General features: G+C 36.7%; 1 protein-coding gene across 6 annotated transcripts in view; it reads right to left on the minus strand.

Annotated features, from left to right (window-relative positions):
• The window catches only part of si:dkeyp-72e1.9 (syntaxin-binding protein 4), a 53,999-nt gene that overhangs the window by 9,736 nt on the left and 21,815 nt on the right, over positions 1-22,448 (minus strand). For 5 of the 6 annotated variants that reach the window (XM_051888060.1, XM_051888057.1, XM_051888059.1 and 2 more), the window contains exons 3-15: positions 19,199-19,294; positions 16,354-16,423; positions 16,070-16,144; positions 12,091-12,170; positions 10,918-11,038; positions 10,663-10,804; positions 8,749-8,855; positions 8,485-8,626; positions 8,264-8,336; positions 5,074-5,162; positions 3,443-3,539; positions 1,783-1,910; positions 1,315-1,407 (exon numbers count right to left, since the gene is read on the minus strand). In XM_051888060.1, coding sequence (XP_051744020.1) covers positions 1,315-1,407; positions 1,783-1,910; positions 3,443-3,539; positions 5,074-5,162; positions 8,264-8,336; positions 8,485-8,626; positions 8,749-8,855; positions 10,663-10,804; positions 10,918-11,038; positions 12,091-12,170; positions 16,070-16,144; positions 16,354-16,423; positions 19,199-19,294 — 1,313 coding nt within the window. The remainder of the gene's footprint in view (positions 1-1,314; positions 1,408-1,782; positions 1,911-3,442; positions 3,540-5,073; positions 5,163-8,263; positions 8,337-8,484; positions 8,627-8,748; positions 8,856-10,662; positions 10,805-10,917; positions 11,039-12,090; positions 12,171-16,069; positions 16,145-16,353; positions 16,424-19,198; positions 19,295-22,448) is intronic. The other variant, XM_051888056.1, reaches the window with a different exon arrangement.

A 22,448-nucleotide genomic window follows, 5' to 3' on the forward strand; every position in this document is an offset into this window, starting at 1 on the left:
TCTAGCAAAATTGTATGGAAAGTCAACCAGAGTCCAAAATTAACTTTCTGCCACACCAATGATGTGTGAATTAAGTACCCCACACCCTTAAACCAATGCACTTACACACACACACACCCAAAAAATGTTCTCTGCATTTCTTCTCTTCTCTAGCTTGCGTACTAATCTAGTTGTAAAAAAATACCTGGCATCGTTTATTATGAATATTGTTGACTCCTTGATGAATTGCTTTGTTTCTTTCTTGTAGGTCGCTTTGGATAAAAGCATCTGCTGTAATGTAAATGCTAATTTATTTTAAGTGTGCACATAGATAAAATGTACCGACCACTAACATTTCTTATAGGTTAGGAAACTACATTTATTTATTTATTTTTTAAAGATTTACTTTTAGCGATTTTTTGCCTTTATAGGATAGTATCAGGAAGCATGGTGGGAGAGAGAGAGGGGAACGGGATCAGGAAAGGTATGCGAGCCGGGACTCGAACTCGGGTCGCCCAAACCACAATGGCTCTATATGTCGGCACGCTGCCCACGAGGCACCGACATGAAACTTTAGTTTTTATGGAAGCCCATTTCTGCCACATAAGAAAAAATCATGCTTTTGTATATCATAGATATGAAACAATATCTATATTTCTCATCTAATATTTCATCTCATAATTATGACTGTCATAATAAAAACTTTCTTATAATTTCAACTTTTTATGTCATAATTATGACTTTTTAAATCTCATAATTATGATTTAGTATGTCATAATTTCGACTTTTAATGTGATATTTATGATATTATAATCTCAGAATTATGATTTAGTATGTCATAATTTTGACTTTTTATGTCATAATTATTTACCAGTTTTTTTCCTTATGTGGTGGAAATGAGCTTCCGTAATTTTGCATTATTTATTTCTTTAATTATTTCTTTCTGTCTATTCTATTTATTCCATATTCTGTTTTTTTACTTTGTGGCTTTAAGTAAGGAATATTCCACATGTGTTGGAATATGGAGTTGTAGAGGAAAGAACTTGGCAGACAAACATGATGTTAAGTTTTCCACTGAGGTAAAAGTTGTTTGAGATGCGACAGGTGTTTTCTTAAGTGAGTCAGTCAAGGTCAGACTATCATTCTTACAATTTGACTTCATGTATTATATCGTACTTCCTAATTAATTTACTCACCAAAGCCTATTTTGCCTTGAATTTGGCACTTAGAGAGTGTTCATTTTGGACTCCGCAGTCAGCATTTATAGTCCTAAACTTGTATATTGATGGAAGGAAGCAACACAATTCAGCTACACCTGTTTATTTCAGTACTCACCTTGAGTTGTTTCATTTGTAGCTGGAGTTGTTTGACTTCAGTCTGAAACTCCTCCAGTTCCTCACTGCTGTAGCTGCACTCTGACTCGTAGGTCTGAAAGAGAGAGTGACACTGCTAAAACAACTCTTTCACAAATGCGTTACCCTGCTTCTGGCATCTGGGAAAAAACTACATTAAAACCAAGACCAATTCAGTGCTCATACATCTATGTAAGACAAATCCAAAGGCACAGGCTACAGAACAGGCAAACTCTGACAAATGAAGCATTTAAGGGCTTAAAAGACAGCTTTGATAACTTTTCTAAGCAGGAGAAAAGCTCCTTTAAGAACCCTAAGTAAATCTCCCGACATGCTCAGCTTCAGGAGAAAGCGAAGTCTCAAATGTGAGGAGGTGCTCTGAGGATTGTGCCGAAGTCTAGACCAAATCAAAGTTAAGCACTCTGATACTAAATCCTGCGGGTCTACTTACTGGGGAATGAAAGGCAGAGGTGTCCATCAAACTAGCTGCTTCCTGATAGGAGAACATAAAGGGCCCCTCTCCCAGTCCCGCCTCCTCCAGCTTCTCTTGATAAACACTGCGGGTGGCTTCCACAAAATCTTATTAAGGAAACAGAGGCATAGTTAGAAATAGCCAAGAATTGCACTAGAAATATAAAAATCATTCTGCAATTATAGAATCAAAATCATTTATTAAAAAATTTTGATGTTTTTGAAAGAAGTCAGTCACAGCTCACAGAGGCTGCATTTATTTGATCAAAAATACAATAAGAACAGTGATATTGTGAATATTTTTACAATTTAAAATGACTGTTTTCTATTTGAATATATTTTAAAATGTAATTTATTCCTGTGATTACAAAGCTTAATTTTCATCAGTCATTACTCCAGTCTTCAGAAATCACTCTAATATGATGATTTGATGCTCAAGAACATTTCTGATTATTATCAATGTTGAAAACAGCTGCTTAATAATTTTGTGGAAACTCTGATACACTACTATTCAAAAGTTTGGGGAAAGTAAGATTTAAAAAAATAAATAAATAAATAAAATCAGAGGAATCACTGTTTTTATTGTGTTTTTGATCAAATAAATGCAACCTTAATCTTAATTATTCCAAACTTTTGACCAGTCTCAGTGTAGATTTGAAAACATGTGATTTCAGGTCAACATTTGCTTGCTAAACAGAAAATTGGGTGCCTTATATTCTCTTCTCCTTTCACTCAGCTAAATCTACCCAGAATATTCCTCATAACAGGAGAAAGAGCATCTAGGGGGAATATTTATGTTCTTGCCCTTGCTCTAAGTGTTTGCACAGCTGAAGTACAAGAAAACAGGCAGAACTCTTGCTCCACCACATACGCTTTGATCAGGATTTGCTGTGGTGGCATCTTCCTGCTGAGGAGTTCGGCGGTGGAGCGTAACTCCCTGTCATGAGCAGCCTGGAAATATACTTAGCTGTCTAAGTTTGTACTGAACCCAATTTTTTCCCCCCTGACAATCTGTCTCTAAAAACTCATTCTAAACTCAAGCCCAATATCCAAATATGGAACATGATTCCCTTTTTAAAAGGGGTATTTCCGTTCATGTCAAAATGCGATTATTTCCAGTGGTTATTTCAGAGGTTGGTAACCTCTGAAGGTTGGTAATCATTGGCATCCGAACGATGAATACAAGAGAGATTAATATTACTTTTTTTTCTTTCTTTTTTTCAGTAATGTTGAATTCCAACGCATTGCGTGCTAAACTCCATCATTTTTTTCTTTCTTTTTTTTTTTGTTAAACTGCAGTAATCCTTTTTCTTCGCCATGCAACCTGTTTTACTTAGTTATAAGCTCTATGGAAGCCTAACACTCTTAACAGTGAACAGTGAACAAGTAAACTGCCTATCCAGTGGGTCTCATGTGCACATGCTGGTGATTTGAAAGTGAGGAAATATTAAAAATGGCACTTCAGATTAAAAGGGTTGCTGTTTTAGATTCATTTTCAGTATTGAAATATGTGATGAATATGGGAATATAAGTTCACATCAAAATGATTGTGAAAATTCAATCATTTTGATCCTGCATCTACAGTAGTTGACTAACTGAGGACCAGCTGCCGAATAAAGGTGTAAATTATTAATCTATACCTCCATATGAGACCGTTCCCTGAGGGTCTGTAGTGAGACTCTCTCTGAGCTGCCGTTTCTTCTCATCTGTTACATCCAGACCCAGGTACGACAGAGCCTGCAATATGATCAAACTGTCAAAAACCTTCATCATTATAGTGCTTCAGGCATATTCAACCAAGTCTGGCCCCTTAAAAAATAACTGATGACTGTGATTGCTTTCCGACTGTACAGTATCCAGTCAAGCTTGAAAAGAGTCATGTTACTGCCACATACACAAGATGGCAGTGTGGTAACAGAGGTGAAGTCTGTGGCGTACAATAAATCCAGGCTTTTGGTCGGTCCATAAGAGTTCAAAAGGCATTAATAAGGCTAATCAGATTAAGTTCAAACCTACAATCTGATACTACCACAAAAATAAGACATAGTGTTTAAACACCAATGACAGGAAAACTGTCCTGTACCAGATACAATATCTGCTTGAATAATGTGATGAACAGTGCAATGAACAGTATAAAGTCACATTGAAAACTTTGCACCATGTCAAATACCTGTTTGTGCAACACAATATAGTGTTCATTGTGCCTTTAGTCCACATTTAAGTGCTCTCGTCCATTGAGACCTAATCCTATTAATGGACCGGTAGATTAGGGTCAGCCCCGGGATCAGCAGGATTAAATTAAATCTCTGCTAAACAACTGCACCATAACAAAGAGCAGAGACAGAGATCTATGAGGAAAGTGACACTGGGATATGACAGGTTATCTTCATAAGCACTCTGTCAGTTACTTTGCACTGAGATACAGGCTCCTTTTCTGAAGTAATTTGTGCAGATTCCAATGAGGATTAACCTTTTAAATTCACCTTATGTTTTCTGAACTGCTGGGACTAATCTTGTCATTACAGGTACAAAGCACAATGTCATTGCAGTCATAAATAATGCAAAAATATATGAAGAGAATAAAATTTGCACTCATTAATTTTTCTCAATAAAACATTTACCCCTAAATAACAGTATTTATTTTTGGCTAATACTGAGTTGGCGTTCGGACGTAAACAAGGAAGCCTGCACTGAGTTCACTACATATGACGATGGTTCAAATTGTTGAATAAAGTCCTTATTTTTGTTTTGTTTTTGCGCACAAAAAGTATTCTCGTCACTTCATGATATTAAGGTTGAACCACTGTTGACTATTTTAACCATGTTTTTAACTACCTTTCTGGACGTCAAAGGTGCAGTGACGTTGTTGCCTATGTGTGGACCAGATACCCTCAGATTTCATCAAAAATATCTTAATTTGTGTTCCGAAGATGAACGAAGGTCTTACGGGTGTAAAACGACACGAGGGTGAGTGCGATACAATTTTCAGTGATAAACCTACCCTTACAATAACTGTTCTGTTAATAACCCTCTGTTGATCTGACTGAATGTGGGCGAAGTTACAAAAATGCGGAAGTGTTACCTGTAGTTTTCACAAAAGCCATGGAGCTGTCAAAAGATGCTGACAAATAAACATGAATTTCTCTGTCCAGGTAACACAGAGAATGAGTACACACTGTTCATTTACATATACCGACATTGTAACAATACAAAGTGGGTTGAAAAAAACTCTTTATACACATGCAAAACTGTTTGTGTAAACCAGGCTTACCAAATCAAGCTTCTCTGATTTGAGCCGTATGTGGGGGTCCAGCGAGATCTTGGGTTTGGAAACAGTGGCTGGTCTCTGTGCAGTGGAGGCTGAGAGGGAAAGTGGGACAGTAAAACACCTACTTTAAGAGTCATACTCACATTACAGCATTTAGTGATGAGAGCTAGTTAGCTGCTTTGGAAAACGTGGCCTTAATGTGTTTTTTCATTGTCTGGGAGCTCAAATGAATGGGTATTATATTAATACAATAAAGATTATGAACTGTGTGAGGGATTTGAATCGAGGGGGCGAGAGAGATAGCGATTGAGAAAGAGAGGTATTAACGCCAGTGCTTTCTGTGGCGTGCGTATTGTTAAGCAACGCAGAGGATTTAGCTGCCTTCTGACGCTCATGACTGACAGGTTGAGCTCAGACACGTCAAACTCACGCAGACTCAGACAGGTTCAATGCTGGTAATTCAGGACCAACACGCACAGCAGGGAGCTCGCACAGGGGGAGTGGATTTAACAGGTGGTACTGATGGTACACAATCCAGGACAACTAAAACAATCCAGATTAATGGCGCTTCTATGAATGTTCCACCAGAATTGCAAGCATGTGGAAAGCCAGATATGTTTGTAGCGTAACTATTAATCGAAGGGATAGTTCAGCGAAATATGGATTCTGTCAATTTGCTCACCCTAATGTTGTTCAAATGCATATAAATTCCTTTCTTACAAAAGGAAAAAAATACAAAAGGTGAATTTTTGAAGAATTTTCTGGCCAGTTTTCCTTGTCATGAAAGTAAATGGGGACTCACCACGCTAGTGCCATATTCCCAGTACTCTCAAACTAAATATGGCAACATTAGATTTGAGGTCCCAACACAAATGGCATTTTGTCATTATTTTGTAGTCCCTAGGACATTTGTAGTACATTCAGAGCATCACGGAGAGGAAGATTATCAGTAAAAAATTATTAAAGCTATTATATGATTTTAGAAGACTTGGGATATAGCACATAATTCATTTAGACGGCTGTTATGATGGCTTTTGGTGCTTTTTTTGTCATTTTCAGTGCTTGACAGCCCCAGTCCCCATTCACTTTGGAGCCCAGATATTCTTCAAGCGATATGGGGAACATCATACAGGTGTGTATATAATGACAAAATGTTTATTTTTATGTGAGCTATCTCTTTAAAAACAATATGGTATTAAAAATTCAACTATCCAGTAGCCAAGCTCAAAATCCGACAACATAAGCACTTATAAACTTAACATCAACTTATATAAATGTGTCATGTTTAGCCTAGTGTAGTACATTAATTTAACTAACAACAGTCAGCTTGTATGTTAGGGTGCAAACATCATTTTCCATGGATAGCAGCATACTATTACAATCTCCACATCTCTACAAATCACAATGATTAAAGAATGACAACGAATGAAGATAAGCATGAGCTGAGTTGAGCACACCCAGTCTTCCTTTCTAGGAAGGACACCCAGAAGGGCTTATGCAGGATTACAGTGCCTATTTAATTCAGATAAGACAGATCTTCCTTATTCTTATAAGATTTTATCGGCTAGTCTGTATAAATGGGTAATTAAGCACTGTACACTTTATAGATGTCATGAACGATTAGATCACTGTGCCTGTAAACACAACACCATAGAGAGTTCAAGGGCGAGTCAGGCATGCTTACATCAGGTCTAGATTAACTTCTGCACCTTAAGCTCTGGGACAGGGATAGCCTGATGGGTGCATGGTGCACATCTCAGTGGGCCTGACATGCATTCATAGTATGAATGTTAAATACAGTGACACCAAAATGTATTTGGACACTGAAGCCACACTTGAAAATGTCTGAATGTCAAAATAACAAAATATCAAACCAAAAGGTATTTATTTTAAAAACACGTTTAAAAAAAAAAAAAGTTAAAACAATAGATATACTGTTTAAAATTAAGTCAAAAACTGTTTTATGCACTTGATACATAAAAATGAACTTGGATAAAATAGTTAATTGCAGTTATTCTGTTTATTCTGAGAAAGGCCTAGCATCATTTGTTTTCAAATTCCACTTGGTTTGGTATTTTGCATCTAATACATGATATTCAGATATTTTGGATATGTTCGCAAGTGTCAAAATACAATTTGGGTCTCTATGCAGATAAACACAAAGGTAAAGCATTTTCTGGGCATTATTTAAGCATACAAAGATCTCAGTGTCAAGTAAAGTGACTTGACATGTTAACATCCACACAGATAGCTTCTTCAAAGTATCTAATAGCATAAAATGGACTTAAGTGGCTTTCTCTGTATGGTTTCTATAACAATTTATCAATCCCGTTTTGTGCCCCAAGAAAGGATTACACATTATGCATGGCAAACCAATCTGTACTAGACAGCTACTGTGAACTGAGATAAGAGCACTATCTGACTTGACATGAAAGAGGCCTTCTTCCTTTACTTTGTTACGTCTTCTAGAATTTGATTGTGTAATTTAAACACCTCACATACATGCCCGACCCCCGGAGCACAGAGAGATTACTTTGCAACTTGCCGTTGATTAATATCCAAACACCGCTACTGACTAATCCCCAATCTTTCTCTCTCAAAATAAATAATTGCTTTGCAAGAAATCCTGTTTCTCTGAGCACTGGTTAATTTTGGATGCTACTTCCACTGAGATACAAGGTGCAATCTGTAAGATACAGTAACTAAGAGAGCAACTTCTTCCTGTATTCATGATCCTGCACTTGCACGCCACTGATTCCTTGATGAATAAAAAGTTAAAAATAAAATGTTTTGTAACATTATAAAGGACTTTACTCTCTCTTTTGATCAATTTTTGTTGAATAAAGATGACTTCTTAAAAATCTTAATGACCCCAAATGTTTCTACGCAATTTTGCCTCTCAAGTAAATGTATCTGTTTAAAATAATTTTTAAATATTTTTTACTATAATTTTTTTTTTTGTAATATGATATAAAAGGCACACAGAGATCTTGTGATTACCTTGCACAAAATGTACATGTTTTGAAAGGTTATGAAATTAGAGTACTCCTTTCAAAAGGGAAATATGAGCCTTATAAATAACAAAATCTGCACTGCTCATGTGGGTGATGAGAAAGGGTGGAAACTAGCTGTAAAGCTTATTAAGATAAAGTTAAGGGTGTTAGACATACGAGTCAACCTTTGAGACATGTACCTGAAACCTGTATGTCTGGAGGGCAGATTTCCAGGGAGGATGAAAGCACCGGAACTGTTTCCTCTTGTCGCATCTATGAGAAGAAAGTTATGAAGCATTGCTTTGCTTAGTAAAAAGGCCATAACACAGAAACTGCCTGTGTATAATGTACACAATAAGACTTTGGTGTCATACTAATTATACAGAGACATGACGTGATCTGTACACTAGTAAACACTCACCTCAGGAGATCGGACATGAACCTTTAACCGGCTGGAGTTGTATCCGTTCCCAACCCCCCTCTGAACCCCATTATGCAACAACGGGCTGTTGGAAAAAGGTCCTTTTCCTGGGATGAAGGCAATATCCACCACTGGTTCCTGACTTCAAGGGCAAAGAACAGGGACAAAAGAAATAAATTCTATAAAAGAAATAAGTACAATGATACCGATTAATTATTGAATATTGATCAAAAGACTTAAAGCTACATAAACCAGAGTGAATACCTGAATTTCACTTTATTGAGCACACTTTTGGCCTCCTCATATGTGACTCCTATCAACGACTCCTTGTTAATGGCGATAAGCTGATCTCCAGGTCTAAGCCGTCCATCCTACAAGGCCAAAGGAATGAAGATCCTTACTAAATGTTGCTGATCAGTCACAATTCTTGGCAGACATTCAGTTTCAGAATGCTGCACAAACAGCATCAGCAGGAACATAACCCACTGCACTACTCATCACCAGGTGGAGACCTCTCTCATGTCACAGAGGACACCACTACAGCAACTCCATCCCCTCAGAGACACCAAAGTCACTAAAACTATACACAACTGTGCCAAAAATCTCAGATTCAAGTGAATCCAATCCACTCCCAACCATTTCCACAGCTTGATGATTTAGGGATGCACTATATCCACCTTATTTTGCAACACAGAAGTAAGCTATTTTCTGTGAATGTGTGAGAGTTCTGATTCATTAGCCACTATAGGTAAATAAATACAAGACCTGCAGTAAACAGTGAAACAATTTGCACTACAATCCAGTGTGTTTATAATTATGACAATACATTAAAATAAAAGCCAGTTTGCAATATTAAGTAGCATAACAAGCTGTTTTGTACAGCTAAAAATAACAGAAAGCCTTGCACACTCAAGTTACAAATGTCCGCTCCTACATTAAAACTAAGCTGGATATCAGAGTTGTATATCAATATCGGCAAATAATTGTGACCTTTTTATGTCCTACTGGTTAGTTCAAATAAAATGCTTACTCAGACCCTGTATCTACACCGAACTTTGGAACATTTGTGTATTTTTACTGGAAGACACACAAAAAATACTGAGTAAGATTAAATACTGATTCAGTTAATTATTGCAGCATTCCTCTCCTCAATAAGTCACATGATTTGACCAAATTTTAAGTTCTAACTATGAGCAACAGTAAAAGCGATGGAGACACCACTAATATGTAAGTAAACACTAAAACTAAGAAAAAAAATCCAACGAATGGCTATCAAACCAAAAACATGGTAACAATATTTATAATTGAAAGTTATGATCATTGGTTCTAGCTAAATGATTCAAAACAGACAAGGGACCTTATATAATAGGTGTTACAGATGGCCAACAATCTGACACTGAAAATCTAAGCGATATTGAATATCTGAGTTTCAGCACAATAGGTGAATAATACAGCTCCCCTCCCCTCCGAAAGTTTTATTTTCCACAGGGAGGGTGATGCCCTAGACGGCCTTCTGTGCCCCCGACCTCTGCAGTCTGCTGTGACAGCACTGTCCATACACTGAACAGCCCAGGCGGAGTCTTTAACTATTGTGTCTATCAGGAAAAACACTTACTGAGGAAAACAATGTAAAGCAGGGGATAAATTACTCAAATTAGATCATTTCCAGGAGATACCTACTTACTACCTACTACCTACCTACTTAAGAGGAAACCTTTGAACTGGCTCAGGCTATAACGTAGTAGTCTGGCATTCTGACACTTAAATCCTAACCTCCTCAGCGATAAAGATGGCTAAATGTGTTGGAGCTTAATGGTAAGGTGTAAAAAGCTGAGTGATCTATGCCTTGAGGGCAAGATTCCCGGAGGTTTATAATCTGTTTCTTTCTCCAGCTCAGACTAAACACTTCCCCGAATTGTGTGACATATCCCACTCATTTGCTCTCACTCTAACTCTGAATTTCATTAATAATTGCATAAATTAGTTCTTACGCACCTTATGTTTTCTATTTACTGAAAGAATGAGTCAGTTCAGGAATCAGACTGCACTGCAAAATCTGCAGTTCAAATTAATTACTGATCCTTGATCAATCCTAATTTCTGCGTGAAAACACTAACACAGAATTATGCACAAATACATGCAGGCACACAGTTTTGTTAAAGGGAGCCAATCTCTCACCCGATGACAGTCTCCTCCAGACAGCACTTCCTGGATGAAAACTGCAGGGCCATCAGGTCTGTTGGAGCCTCCTCCAATGGTAATACCCAGACTGCAGGAGCGAGCGATTGATATCAGCTGAATCACCCCTTCACCTGGGTGACTGAAACCAAACACACACACACACACTTAAAATTATTACTGCAGTACAGCATGGGGCTAAAGGTCAAAATAAACTGTTAAACAACTCTAGATTAAGTAATTGGTTTTCAGTACCTTAGGGAGCGTAGCAAGGGTCCTGTGTTGTAATTACTCTGAGATCCAGCAGGACTAAGCAACAGAGGACTCTGAGATCTGGACGAAGACCCTGATGATGTGCTGTCCAAGTATCTGCCTGCTTTAGCACAAAAAGCAAGATTTAGTGATTACAAAATGCCTGATCAAACTTGACATAACACTAGGTAGTTAGAAATTATGCAAGCGTATATAACCACCAGAGGGCAGTAACACAATCCATAAATTTATCCATTTCAAAAACAGTGGCTTCTGTAACCCACAATTTTTATTTAAGCAATATTGCTGAGTTAATATTAGAACTCTTGAAATGCTGTTTGTTTAAGCTATCTGTTGTATAATGTAGCAAAAACTGAAAAAAATAAACAAAAAATCCCTTCAAAGACTATATATATATATATATATATATATATAGATATATAAAGCTGTACTGAAGCCAAGAGACGTTGTCATGTGTGGAGCATTCTTTGAGTTTTCAAGTTTTGCAAGTCTCGGAAACTTCATTACTGTCAAAAACAAACATACAAAATGTCCAGACGAAGCCATCTGACCATAAAGCTCTCATTTGCACTTTTAAATTAAAGACTTAAATTAAACTCTTTGCTGTGCTTAAAGCAAGTTACATCATTAGAATATTCTACACAGAGGGGAGAGCAGGGATAAGACTGAGCAGCCAGTACACTGAGCAGACGCTCCGTTCTCAAGAACTTTTCCTGTGGAGTGCCTTTCCTCCGGCAGAAACAGATGTTCAAAATTGCATAATGGACAAATGCGCTGTCTTAAGCCATTTTCAAGGGCTGATTTATTTCTCCCCCAAACATTATAATAATAATTGACTTGAGCCCCAAAAAAAAGAGAGATTGTTTTTCGCAGTTTGTATGTCTCCTGTTTTACATTCACACTTGAGAATGAGTATAAATGTAGAAGTTACAAAGGTTAGAGATGATGATGAAGAGATGTGATGTGAATTTCTTTCTCTTTTCCTCCTGTTTGTTAGCCAGTTGTGAGGATCATATTGCATGAATCAGCATTTCATAACCTTTGTTATGTCAGGAAGTAGTGAGGTTAGGAAAGAGAGATATTCCAAACCAGAGCACAAAAAAATGGCTTTAAATTATGTAAAGTCATTTCACGTAAACTTGAGAATATACATACTTTGCTGAATAGGAGAATTCCTGGTAGATCCCGTGCTTCCGTTTGAGCCATATTTTTCAAGGAGCTCTGCAAATTCTCGCCTACACAATGACAAAAGAGGAAATAACAATAATGCAATCAACTAAGAAAAAAACTGAAACCTTCAAAAACATAATACAAAACAAAACCGTTAGACACCTAAATGACATAACAGTCCTTACTTCGCTCAGATTATGTAACAGCTTGCACTATTCCAAAATAATATCATGTCAGTTAATTCGTTTTGGAGGGAATGTGAAGGACTCAGGAATGTTATTTGCACAATCCAAATATACTCTAAGCAGATATAAGTATTCTCTAGAGGGCTGAATTCAGTGATTAAAATATTCTACATCATTACAAGAATGAAAAAGCATGCCCAGGTGGAAAAAAAGTACACTTCTACAATGTACTTAAAGTGCTCTATTTTCACGCACTAATTTTGTACTTAATATACTAAAAAATCTTCTTTAGTACTTCTTAAGATAATCTTAAGAACATCTAAGTGTACTCAACTGTGCTATTTTGAGACACCACGAAATATGAACTAAAATGTGCTTTTAATATACTATCTCTGTATTTAAAAAATATATTTAGTTACCACTTGTAGTACACTATGGGTTCAAATGTACTATAAGTGGTATCTAAATACATTTTTTAAATACAGAGATAGTATATAAAAAAGCACATTTTAGTACACTTTGATGTTCTCAAGATTATCTTAAGAAGTACTAAAGAAGAATTTTTAGTATATTAAGTACAAAATTAGTGCACGAATATAGAGCACTTTAAGTACGTTACAGAAATGTACTTTTTTTTCACCTGGGTGGCCAATGTTATAAATCTACTCTAAACCTTTTATCTGCTACAAGTAGTCTGGTTGACTGATATTATTTTTTTAATAGCTGATGCCAATTCCAATATAAGGCTCGACAATAAGGTGGTTTTTGACTGGCCAGTAATTCAAAATTGTACTTTCCCTGCTAAAATTTTCATTGCTCCTACAACAAAATAATATCCATTTCACTTTTAAGAAATGTATTATTATATGTGCCAGAAATTTTTTTTTTTTTTTCATTTTTCATGCATTAGCATTTTTAATGATGGATGGACGGACGGACGGACGGACAGATAGATAGATAGATAGATGGATAGATGGATATAAAACTATGTTTTAGATATAAAACTATGTTATAGTTTAAAACTATGACAACAAATTCATAAATACTTCTGCTGGAAAACCACTGGTACTATCAAATCATTGTACTGTTACTGAAAGATAAAACAACGTAAACAGATTTTGTGATAAGCCTACTGAGTAAAAATAAACATGCTGAGTTCCCTTTAGTTAGGCTGGGCACTATCTACAATCTATTTAAATATTCCCCTCCATCTGCATCCCAGTCCATTTTCCCCCAGACACCTCTTGAATGTCAGATATAGGTCAACAGAAATGTCCTGTCACTCAAATCTTATTCAGTTATGGACATGTGTTCATTACGCACTGGTGCACAGCCTCAGCCACTGGCCTCTTTACCTACATGCAGGTGTCCCTGAGTGATCCCAGATCGTTGCTTGTTTTAACCACAATACAAAGCGACTATGTGTTCAGAAGACTATATAAAGACAGCCAAGCCTTTAATAACTAGACCCATAATTCTTTGTGTTCCTCCATGCAGAGTTGATTCATATTTACTCTAAGCCCAAAATATCTAGGTGTACTCAAAGTGACAGCTTTCGAAGTGCATGTTGCAATGCAAAAAGAGCTTTTTCCTCCTTTTCCTTCGTCCTCAGGATGGGTTATCAGTGCGGATTAAAGGGAGGGAGGTCACACAAGGTTGTGATGCTTATGGTAAGGAGCTGACTCTCAAAGGCTTGAGCGCTGTCTCAATAAACCACAGAGGATACGTGCACATTCTAAATCATCTTCCTCATAAATACACACAAACAAAAGCCCAGAAATGCTGCGCTCAGTCTTTCGGTCCTTGAAGACTTCCAGGTTGTTGATATGCGGGTGAAGGCAGCGGAGGTCTTTGCATGGAGGCAGAGGCGTAATCCCCTCAATGCGCATTGGTTAAGGGCAGAACGCAGATTAAAGCATGGAGACGCAAGGACTCATCTCATCATGGCTTAAAATGTGAGTCTGTTCTCATTCTCTCTCGCACTCGCTCCCTCCGTATTTCCACGCACGCAATGCCTTTTTCCTTCATTCATACAATCATTGGCCATGGGACTGAATCTCCTGCCAGTCTGTCTGTATGTAAAGTTCAAAAGTACACTGCGGTCATGCCACTGACACAGCGAACACATCTGGGATCCTACGTGATATGTTGCTGCGTCTGAAATCGCACACTACATTTGAACTTGAATTTACTTTGCGACCAGATGTTCTGGGTGGTATGGGTAATATAAATGAAATTCGGACGTACTACATTCACCATGTTGTTACTGTCAAATGACCTACCAGCATCCGTTGTGTCACTTCACTGCCATTCATAAATCCTCTCCCGGGGCCTCATGGGATAGTAAAGTGTCCATTGAATGCACACTTCAGAATCTCAATGGAAGTAGTAGGTCATCTGGGGACTTTTCGCTAACTGTTTTTTATATACTATGTATTTGGACATACTACTCTTTGTTTTGAAAGTTCCTGAACTTTGAAAAAGTACTACTTCGTGAGCAGGGACTTTCTGAGGGACATTTTTACCCGGAACTTCATTTAGACCCTGGTTTCTGCGGTTGAAACACACCAAGTACCACCCCAAAGTTCTTGGGGAATGTTCCTGCGGTGGAAACGCAGCTACAGTGTTTTAGTTTCTTCAACCTGTGAATGGCTTCCTTACAATTGTCTGTTTATTAAACTAAAAAAGTGAAAATTACACATTTCAACTTTACATGAAATTAAAAATGCTCATGACTGAAAAATGATTGCTCATTACTAAAAGACAATAGACCTAATTTAACTGAAGTTTTAGAAAGTGAAAACGTCACTAGCATTGCCATGAGCAGGAATGCTGCTTTTCCATTGATAGTTTTCTCTAGTGAGTGAAGTTAACAGTGGAGGGAGGCAGTATATGGAGCCCTGTGGGCCAGAAGCTCGTCTTTGAATAGCTCGCCAAGAGACTCACAGGCACTGCCAATACTCAGTCAGATCTAGTTTATGAACAAAATTATTCATCTTTCAGTGAATTATTTAACATGTCTTCTAAGGGGTGGACATTCAGATGAAATATACTCAGGTCAGACATCCATAGATCAATATCAGTGGATGAGAGGGTTTAAGTGATGGCAAGTTTAGGTTGGTTAAATGTCACTAAGTGGAAGGTTGGCAATGAAATGGACTATAAGCAGAAAAAGCAAACTATTTAAACTTTTTAAATAATTATTTTGTATTTATTTTTACATATACACTACCATTCAAAAGTGGGGTCTGTAGGATTTTTTAAATGTTTTTAAAGTCTATATTATTATAATTTAGAATAACTGTTTTCTATTATAATATATTTCAAAATGTAATTTATTCCTGTGATTACTCCAGTCTTCAGTGTCACATGATCTTTCAGAAATCATTCAGATATGATGATTTGTTGCTCAAGAAACATTTTTTATTATTATCAATGTTGAAAAGTGTTGCTTTTTTTTTTTTACAGCATTTATTTGAAATAGAAATATTTTTCATTTTTAATATCTTTACTATCATTTAAATTTGATCAATTTAAAGCATCCTTGCTGAAGTATTCATTTCTTTCAATCAAAAAAAAAAAAAATCTTACTGACCCCAAACTTTTGAACGTATGTATACTTTTTTCAATAATTGTGCTTACTGTGCTTTGATGTGCTTTGAACTTAATTTTCAATTTTTTTCTTTGGAAGCTGCATTTAAAAATTTTTAAATTTCTAAATAGACATGAAGTTTGTGATCTTCAGAGCAGATGTTATGATGGATGGATCAGTGGCTTACCTGGCTTCCTCATCTCTGGCTATGAGAAGGCGCATGTGATTGGTTGAGGATGCTGATCTAAGAATGTCCACCGCTCTACAATCAAAGAACAAAATCAGGCATCAAGTGTTTTGAAGGTAATAAAAGAATAACAAATGGCTAATTTTGCAGGTAAAATTAAAAAAAAATCTGGTAAAAGTGAAATCGCAGAAAGTGCACACAAGAAAGTACATTACAGAAAGTATATACAAGCAGAACAGAAGAACAAATGAATTAATAAAAAAATAGGAGAGTGCAGTATGTACCGTTCACTTGTCACGCCAATCAAGCTTTCACCATTCACCTCCAAGATTTGGTCTCCAGGCTGTAGGTTTCCTAATGAAGCATTTACAAAATAAAAACTATAAAGATCCATGAAATGACTTGACAAATATACTATTATTTACTACATTACATACTATTCTTAGTATTTTTTCCATATAAAATATATTGCCATTCAAACATTTGGGATCAGTGCTTTTTTCTTCTTTTTTTTCAAAAGAAATTAATACTTTTATTTAGCAAGAATTTAATAAATGGATCAAAAGTGACAGTAAAGACATTTATAATGTTCCAAAGGATTTCAAATAAATGCTGTTCTTTTGAACTTTATATTCATCCTGAAAGTATCAGTTTCCACATAAATATTGTTTTCAACTGATAATAATAAGAAATGTTTAAGCAACAAATCATCATATTAGAATGATTTCTGAAGGATCACGTGACACTGAAGACTGGAGTAATGATGCTGAAAATGCAGCTTTGATCACAGGAATAAATTACATTTAATAATATATTCAAATAGAAAACAGTTATTTTAAATTGCAATAATATTTCAAAATAGTACTGTTTTTACTGTATTTTCTTAAATCTTCCCGAACCCAAACTTTTGAACGATAATATATGCAGTCATTAAATCTGTAGTCCACTTTGAAAGAATCAAAAGTTAAAAACTAATAACATAAGCAGCTAATGTTGATCACCTAAATATGTGAAATATATACTTTCATCACACTAGGGTTACTTGTAAATTGACCGTGACTTTAATGTTGTTGACTGTGACCATAAACTTCAAATTCGTCAACACGATAGTGTTTCACAGCTTTATATAACATTAAAAAAAAGTAAATAGCTCAGAAAAAAATGTCCAAACTGCATTTTGGTTTAAGAGATGGCTATCATTCAAATGTTAAAAACGTTTACTGTCATTATTTGGCAACTTGTTTTAGCAAACTGTGGCCGTAGGAGAGACAGCATACGGCCCTCAAATCTTTTAATTTCTGTAAGACATATTAAGAACACCTCTTTCAGATGTAGGTCAGGGTTATGTCTTCTTGACCCCTTCTACCTTCACTTCAGTGATATCTTGTCAGAGCAAATCAAATCTGGAATGGAACAAGCTGCAAAGTCTCAAGGGGTCACCTATGTCCTACTCTGTGTCAGAGCACTTCAGCCAAATACCACCTTTTCCCATTTCAGATTTTACAGTCACTCTGGATAACCAGTACTGTGAAAAGCTGTCTAGATTCCCTCAGAATATCAGCCTGCCAGTTAAATACCAGCATGCTTGATTTGTCTTTCCACCAAACCAAAGAGAGGAGCCAGGAAGCTTGCTGAGTTCTCTGAATGGTGAGCTGACAGCAATCGTGTGAGCGGGCTAAAAACAAGCAAGAGCGCATGCGCCCATATAAGCTCCCATATACCCCGTGCTCGGCAGCAGCAGAATGGGAGACAGACTCTAATTCCAGTCCGTCAGGGGCATTAACTCTAAGCACATGAGATGACGTTAAACTCCCCTTCACACGTGAGAGACTTAAGCAGAGGTATACGCAGTGAGACAGACAATCTGTTTCACAGAAATGTAAACAGCTGCACTGACACGGTTTCCTTTCTTAATTTGTGTCTTAACTTTCGAATTTCTGTTCTATTATAATGTGGCTATTATGTTTCACATTCACATTCTGATTTTGGTTTAAATGTTAAGCTAATCTCCAATAACGGTAAATGATTTGACTCATAATAACAAGATTGATTCACTTTGTTCATTAGCAAAAGCTGTATAATGCGGATCAAAGCAATTTAATTAAGCTTCAGAGCAGATTTTAACATCCTATGGTTGTCTAGCCTCACCACTTAGGTTTTGCTGGTAACAATGTGATTATGCTAGTCTAACAGCTAGACCAGCATGGACATTCATGCCTATCTAAGCTGTTTCATTTTCAGGTTTTGCATTGTTTTCTGAGAGACTGTTGATTGACGTTCTAACATTGTTTAAAACTTTTAGGAGTTTTAAATTATGCTTTAAATTATGCCCCTATTATGCTATTTCAGAAGGTTCCTATTTTTGTTTTAGAGGTCTCCTACAATAAGTTTAGGTGCATCCAAGGTCAAAAAATACTTGCATCTTCTTGTAATATGCATTGCTAATCACCTCTTTTCTTATAGTGCCTGAAACCGCTTGATAAAGGATTCAGTCTGTTTAAATTCCTCCTTTTCGAGTGCTTCGTCTGCTCTGATTGGTCAGATGCCCCAGTCTGTTGTGATTGGTCTACCACTTACAGCGTGTATCGGAAACAAAACGGTGATTACCATATCTGAATTTCAGCTTTGGAGGCCTTCTCAGCACTTGTATACATAGTGATACGAACAGTAACAATGGTGTCAGTTTTACCGTATCAATTCGAGCCTGAGCCCTCATCCTTTTGAAGTGTATGCAAAGTGGTTTCACAGCGCAGAAAACTGCATCTTCTCGACATGTCGACAACACAAACCAAACTCCTCCAGGCTTCAGCTACAACCACAGTGTTTGAGGGCGGGTAGTAGTAGATGTAGATGTAGATGTTGTTCACGGGCAGCCAATGAAGACCACAGGCTGGCATTATGCAAATTTGTTAAAAACCTACGTAGGTTTGCAACAGGAAGTGAGACAGGAATTGCTGACGACTCGTTTCAGCAGTTCGAAACTGATTCTTTATTTTACGAGAATACTTTTGAACTTTAAAACTTTGCAGACCTTTTACATTCACAAACAGCTCAAAAAAGCATAATAGGGGCATTTTAAGGCAAAAAAGCTATTTCAAACTGTGATAAAATATCTTTGAGAAAACTTACCATCACTGGAAGCAATGCCACCAGGTAAGATCCTCTTGACGTAAACGCCATATTCCTCTCCTGTTAGTTCTTTCACACCACCGATCACTTTGATTCCTTAAGAAGAGACAAAGCATCACTATACTTCACTCAAAGACCTTGTAAAATATTATTCTTCCATACATTTGTATTGCTGTTGATCCTGTATTTATCAATCAAATAAATGTAAACAAAACCCAGAAATCTTAGCACAGTCCCCGACAACAGGACTGTGTGGCCATTTTGATTGCATTGCCGGTACGCACTGATAATTTGATGACAGGTGACTGTGAAATGAAAGATCTAAACATTCACTAATGTTTTTCTGACAAACAGACTATGATTCGTCCTTTTTCTAGAGAAGATAATGCAGATTTATCATGTTTACCATGAACAACAGATATCTTTACCTGATGCCTGCTGAAAGAGCTTTAAAGGTGCGGTAAGTAGATTTTGAACAACACTGTTGAACACTGTTGATATTTGAAATCAACTCAAACAAACCCACCCCTCTCTTTATTGCTCCGCCTCCAAAACTCACACTCCAATCCCAACCACCCTGCTCCGAGTCGGTCTCAAACCCTGGCCTGATCGCTGCTGGCAGGCGAGGTGAGTGCTCTAACAATGATGCTAAACACCTCATTCTCTAGTGGTCATCAGTGTGCAGTAGTTTAACTGCAAAACTCTCACTATCTAGCCACTGTTACACACACAATGCAAGTGGATTTCTGTTTATCACAGCTAATGTGTAACAAAATGCTTCACAAAAGTTGATGAACGATTGACAAGGAAGCACAAAAAATTATCATACAGTACACAAGAGTAAATATAAAGCATTCGTTGTTAATCGCCAACAGCACAGCAGCTCCAGACAATCAAAACCGCGTTACTCACATGTGAAGCGAAATTAAAGCAGTCTCCGCATCTGTTTTCAGGCCTTCCCTCTTAGCTCTCTCCAGCGCTAGAAAGCTTTTCTAATATAAACACGGGTCCTAAAGCGCTTGCCCAGTCATAAACCTTCATTCCAGTGATATTCTTTTGAGCTCTTTTGTATTGTGTCCCATCTCTCGTTCTGCAGTTTTCTTTTCTTATTTTCAAATCTCCCTCTTGCTCGTTCTCTCTCCTCGACCGTCACGCGCCCCCTAATGCTGATTGGTTAGACGTTTGTTGTTGCTGTCGGCCCGACTAACTTCCAAACAGTGTATTTGAAATTCTACTGAGTCCACCTTTAACTCTCAAGTTTTATTTTTGTGGCCTGATAGACTTCAAAAGCTAATTTAATAGTTATAAAACATACTTAACTTTGACTTTTTTTTCATGAGAACTGATTATAGACAATTGCTTGATTATAAGATCAATTGCTTAAGTGTGCACTTTGTGATATAACAGACAAAGCTTAAATATTCTGGGTTATGAATTGAAATCTCTATTCATCAAAAAATCTTGAAAAAATATACATCACAATTTCACAAAAACATTAAGCAGCACAACTGTTTTCAACATTTATAACAATGGAAAATGTTTCTAGAGCAGCAAATCATCATATTAGAATGATTTCTGAAGGATCATTTTAAAAATATATTCATAGAGAAAACAGTTATTTTAAATTGTAATAATATTTCACAATACTACTGTTCTTACTGTATTTTTTAAATTAAATGAATGCAGCCTTGGTGAGTATACAAGACTTCTTTTAAAGGATTAGTTCACTTTCAAATAAAAATTTCCTGATAATTTACTCACCCCCATGTCATCCAAGATGTCCATGTCCTTCTTTCTTCAGTCGAAAAGAAATTAAGGTTTTTAATGAAAACATTCCAGGATTTTTCTCCTTATAATGGACTTCAATGGTCTCCAAACGGTTGAAGGTCAAAATTATAGTTTCAGTGCAGCTTCAAAAGGCTTTAAACGATACCAGACGAGGAATAAGGGTCTTATCTAGCGAAACGATCGGTCATTTTCGAAAAAAAAATCAAAATGTATGTGCTTCATAGGCACAAATGATCGCTTCAGAAGTGCTTCCACCAGAACGCGATTCCATATTCTTCAAAAAGCTTACGCTGAATCTCCTACACCTTCCTTATTCAACTTACAGAACGAACAGTAAGGAAGGCGTAGGACATTCAGCGTAAGCTTTTTAAAGAATACGAAGTGTGGTCTGGCGGAAGCACTTCCTTTATAAAGCATTTGTGTTTATAAAGCATATACATTTTAATTTTTTTTAGAAAATGGCCGATCGTTTCACTAGATAAGACCCTTATTCCTCGTCTGGTATCGTTTAAAGCCCTTTGAAGCTGCACTGAAACTGTAATTTTGACCTTCAACCGTTTGGAGGCCATTGAAGTCCACTATAAGGAGAAAAATCCTGGAATGTTTTCATCAAAAACCTTAATTTCTTTTCGACTGAAGAAAGAAGGACATGGACATCTTGGATGACATGGGGGTGAGTAAATTATCAGGAAATTTTTATTTGAAAGTGAACTATTCCTTTAAGAAAGGTATAGTACGGTAGTGTCAGTAGTGTATTTTCGGTTATTTTGGTAAGGAAACTAATCCAAATGTAAATATATGATGACTAAATAGTGCAGCCCAGCTGCTGTAGGTGTGTTCCCATTTGTGTCTGATTTCAAATCAGATAACTGTGGCATTAAACAGCTTATGTTCAAACCAGTCTTCCTAAAATACGGATTTACAGCTGACTCGGGTCAGTATTTAACTTCTAAGTATTACACACATATAACTTCAACTTTAAGAGTTTCAGGTAAATGCTGTGAGGTTCGAATCCCCCTGAGGTCATCAAATGGAGTGAAATGAGTTTATTGGATTTCAGTGGGCAACAGCAACTCTGTAAAGCTCCAAATCTCCCTAGTGACAGAATGATCTTCTTCCTGTGATGTAAACACTGCGCTGCACTGAATCCATTAAACACACAGGAATCCTGTCCATTGAGGTTAAACATACTGAGGTTAAGTATTTTTTATTGTTTTTAAATGTTTTACCTTGAAAGAAATGAATAGTACTTTTGAAATAATGTTTTAAAATCATGAGCACTCACATGAGATGAAGACTTCAGTTATATCAATTCGTTTACAATGAGATCAATAACAAGCATTTCGAAAATAGATAGGGTGAATTTCATTTCATGTTGAACTCAGGGTTTATCTAAAAACGATATTTTGAATAGGATGGCAGATCCCTTATTTGAGAGAGCAAAAGCAAATCAGTGTTGTCA

This window comes from Ctenopharyngodon idella, chromosome 3 (assembly GCF_019924925.1).
Source record: "Ctenopharyngodon idella isolate HZGC_01 chromosome 3, HZGC01, whole genome shotgun sequence".
Lineage (NCBI taxonomy): Eukaryota > Metazoa > Chordata > Actinopteri > Cypriniformes > Xenocyprididae > Ctenopharyngodon > Ctenopharyngodon idella.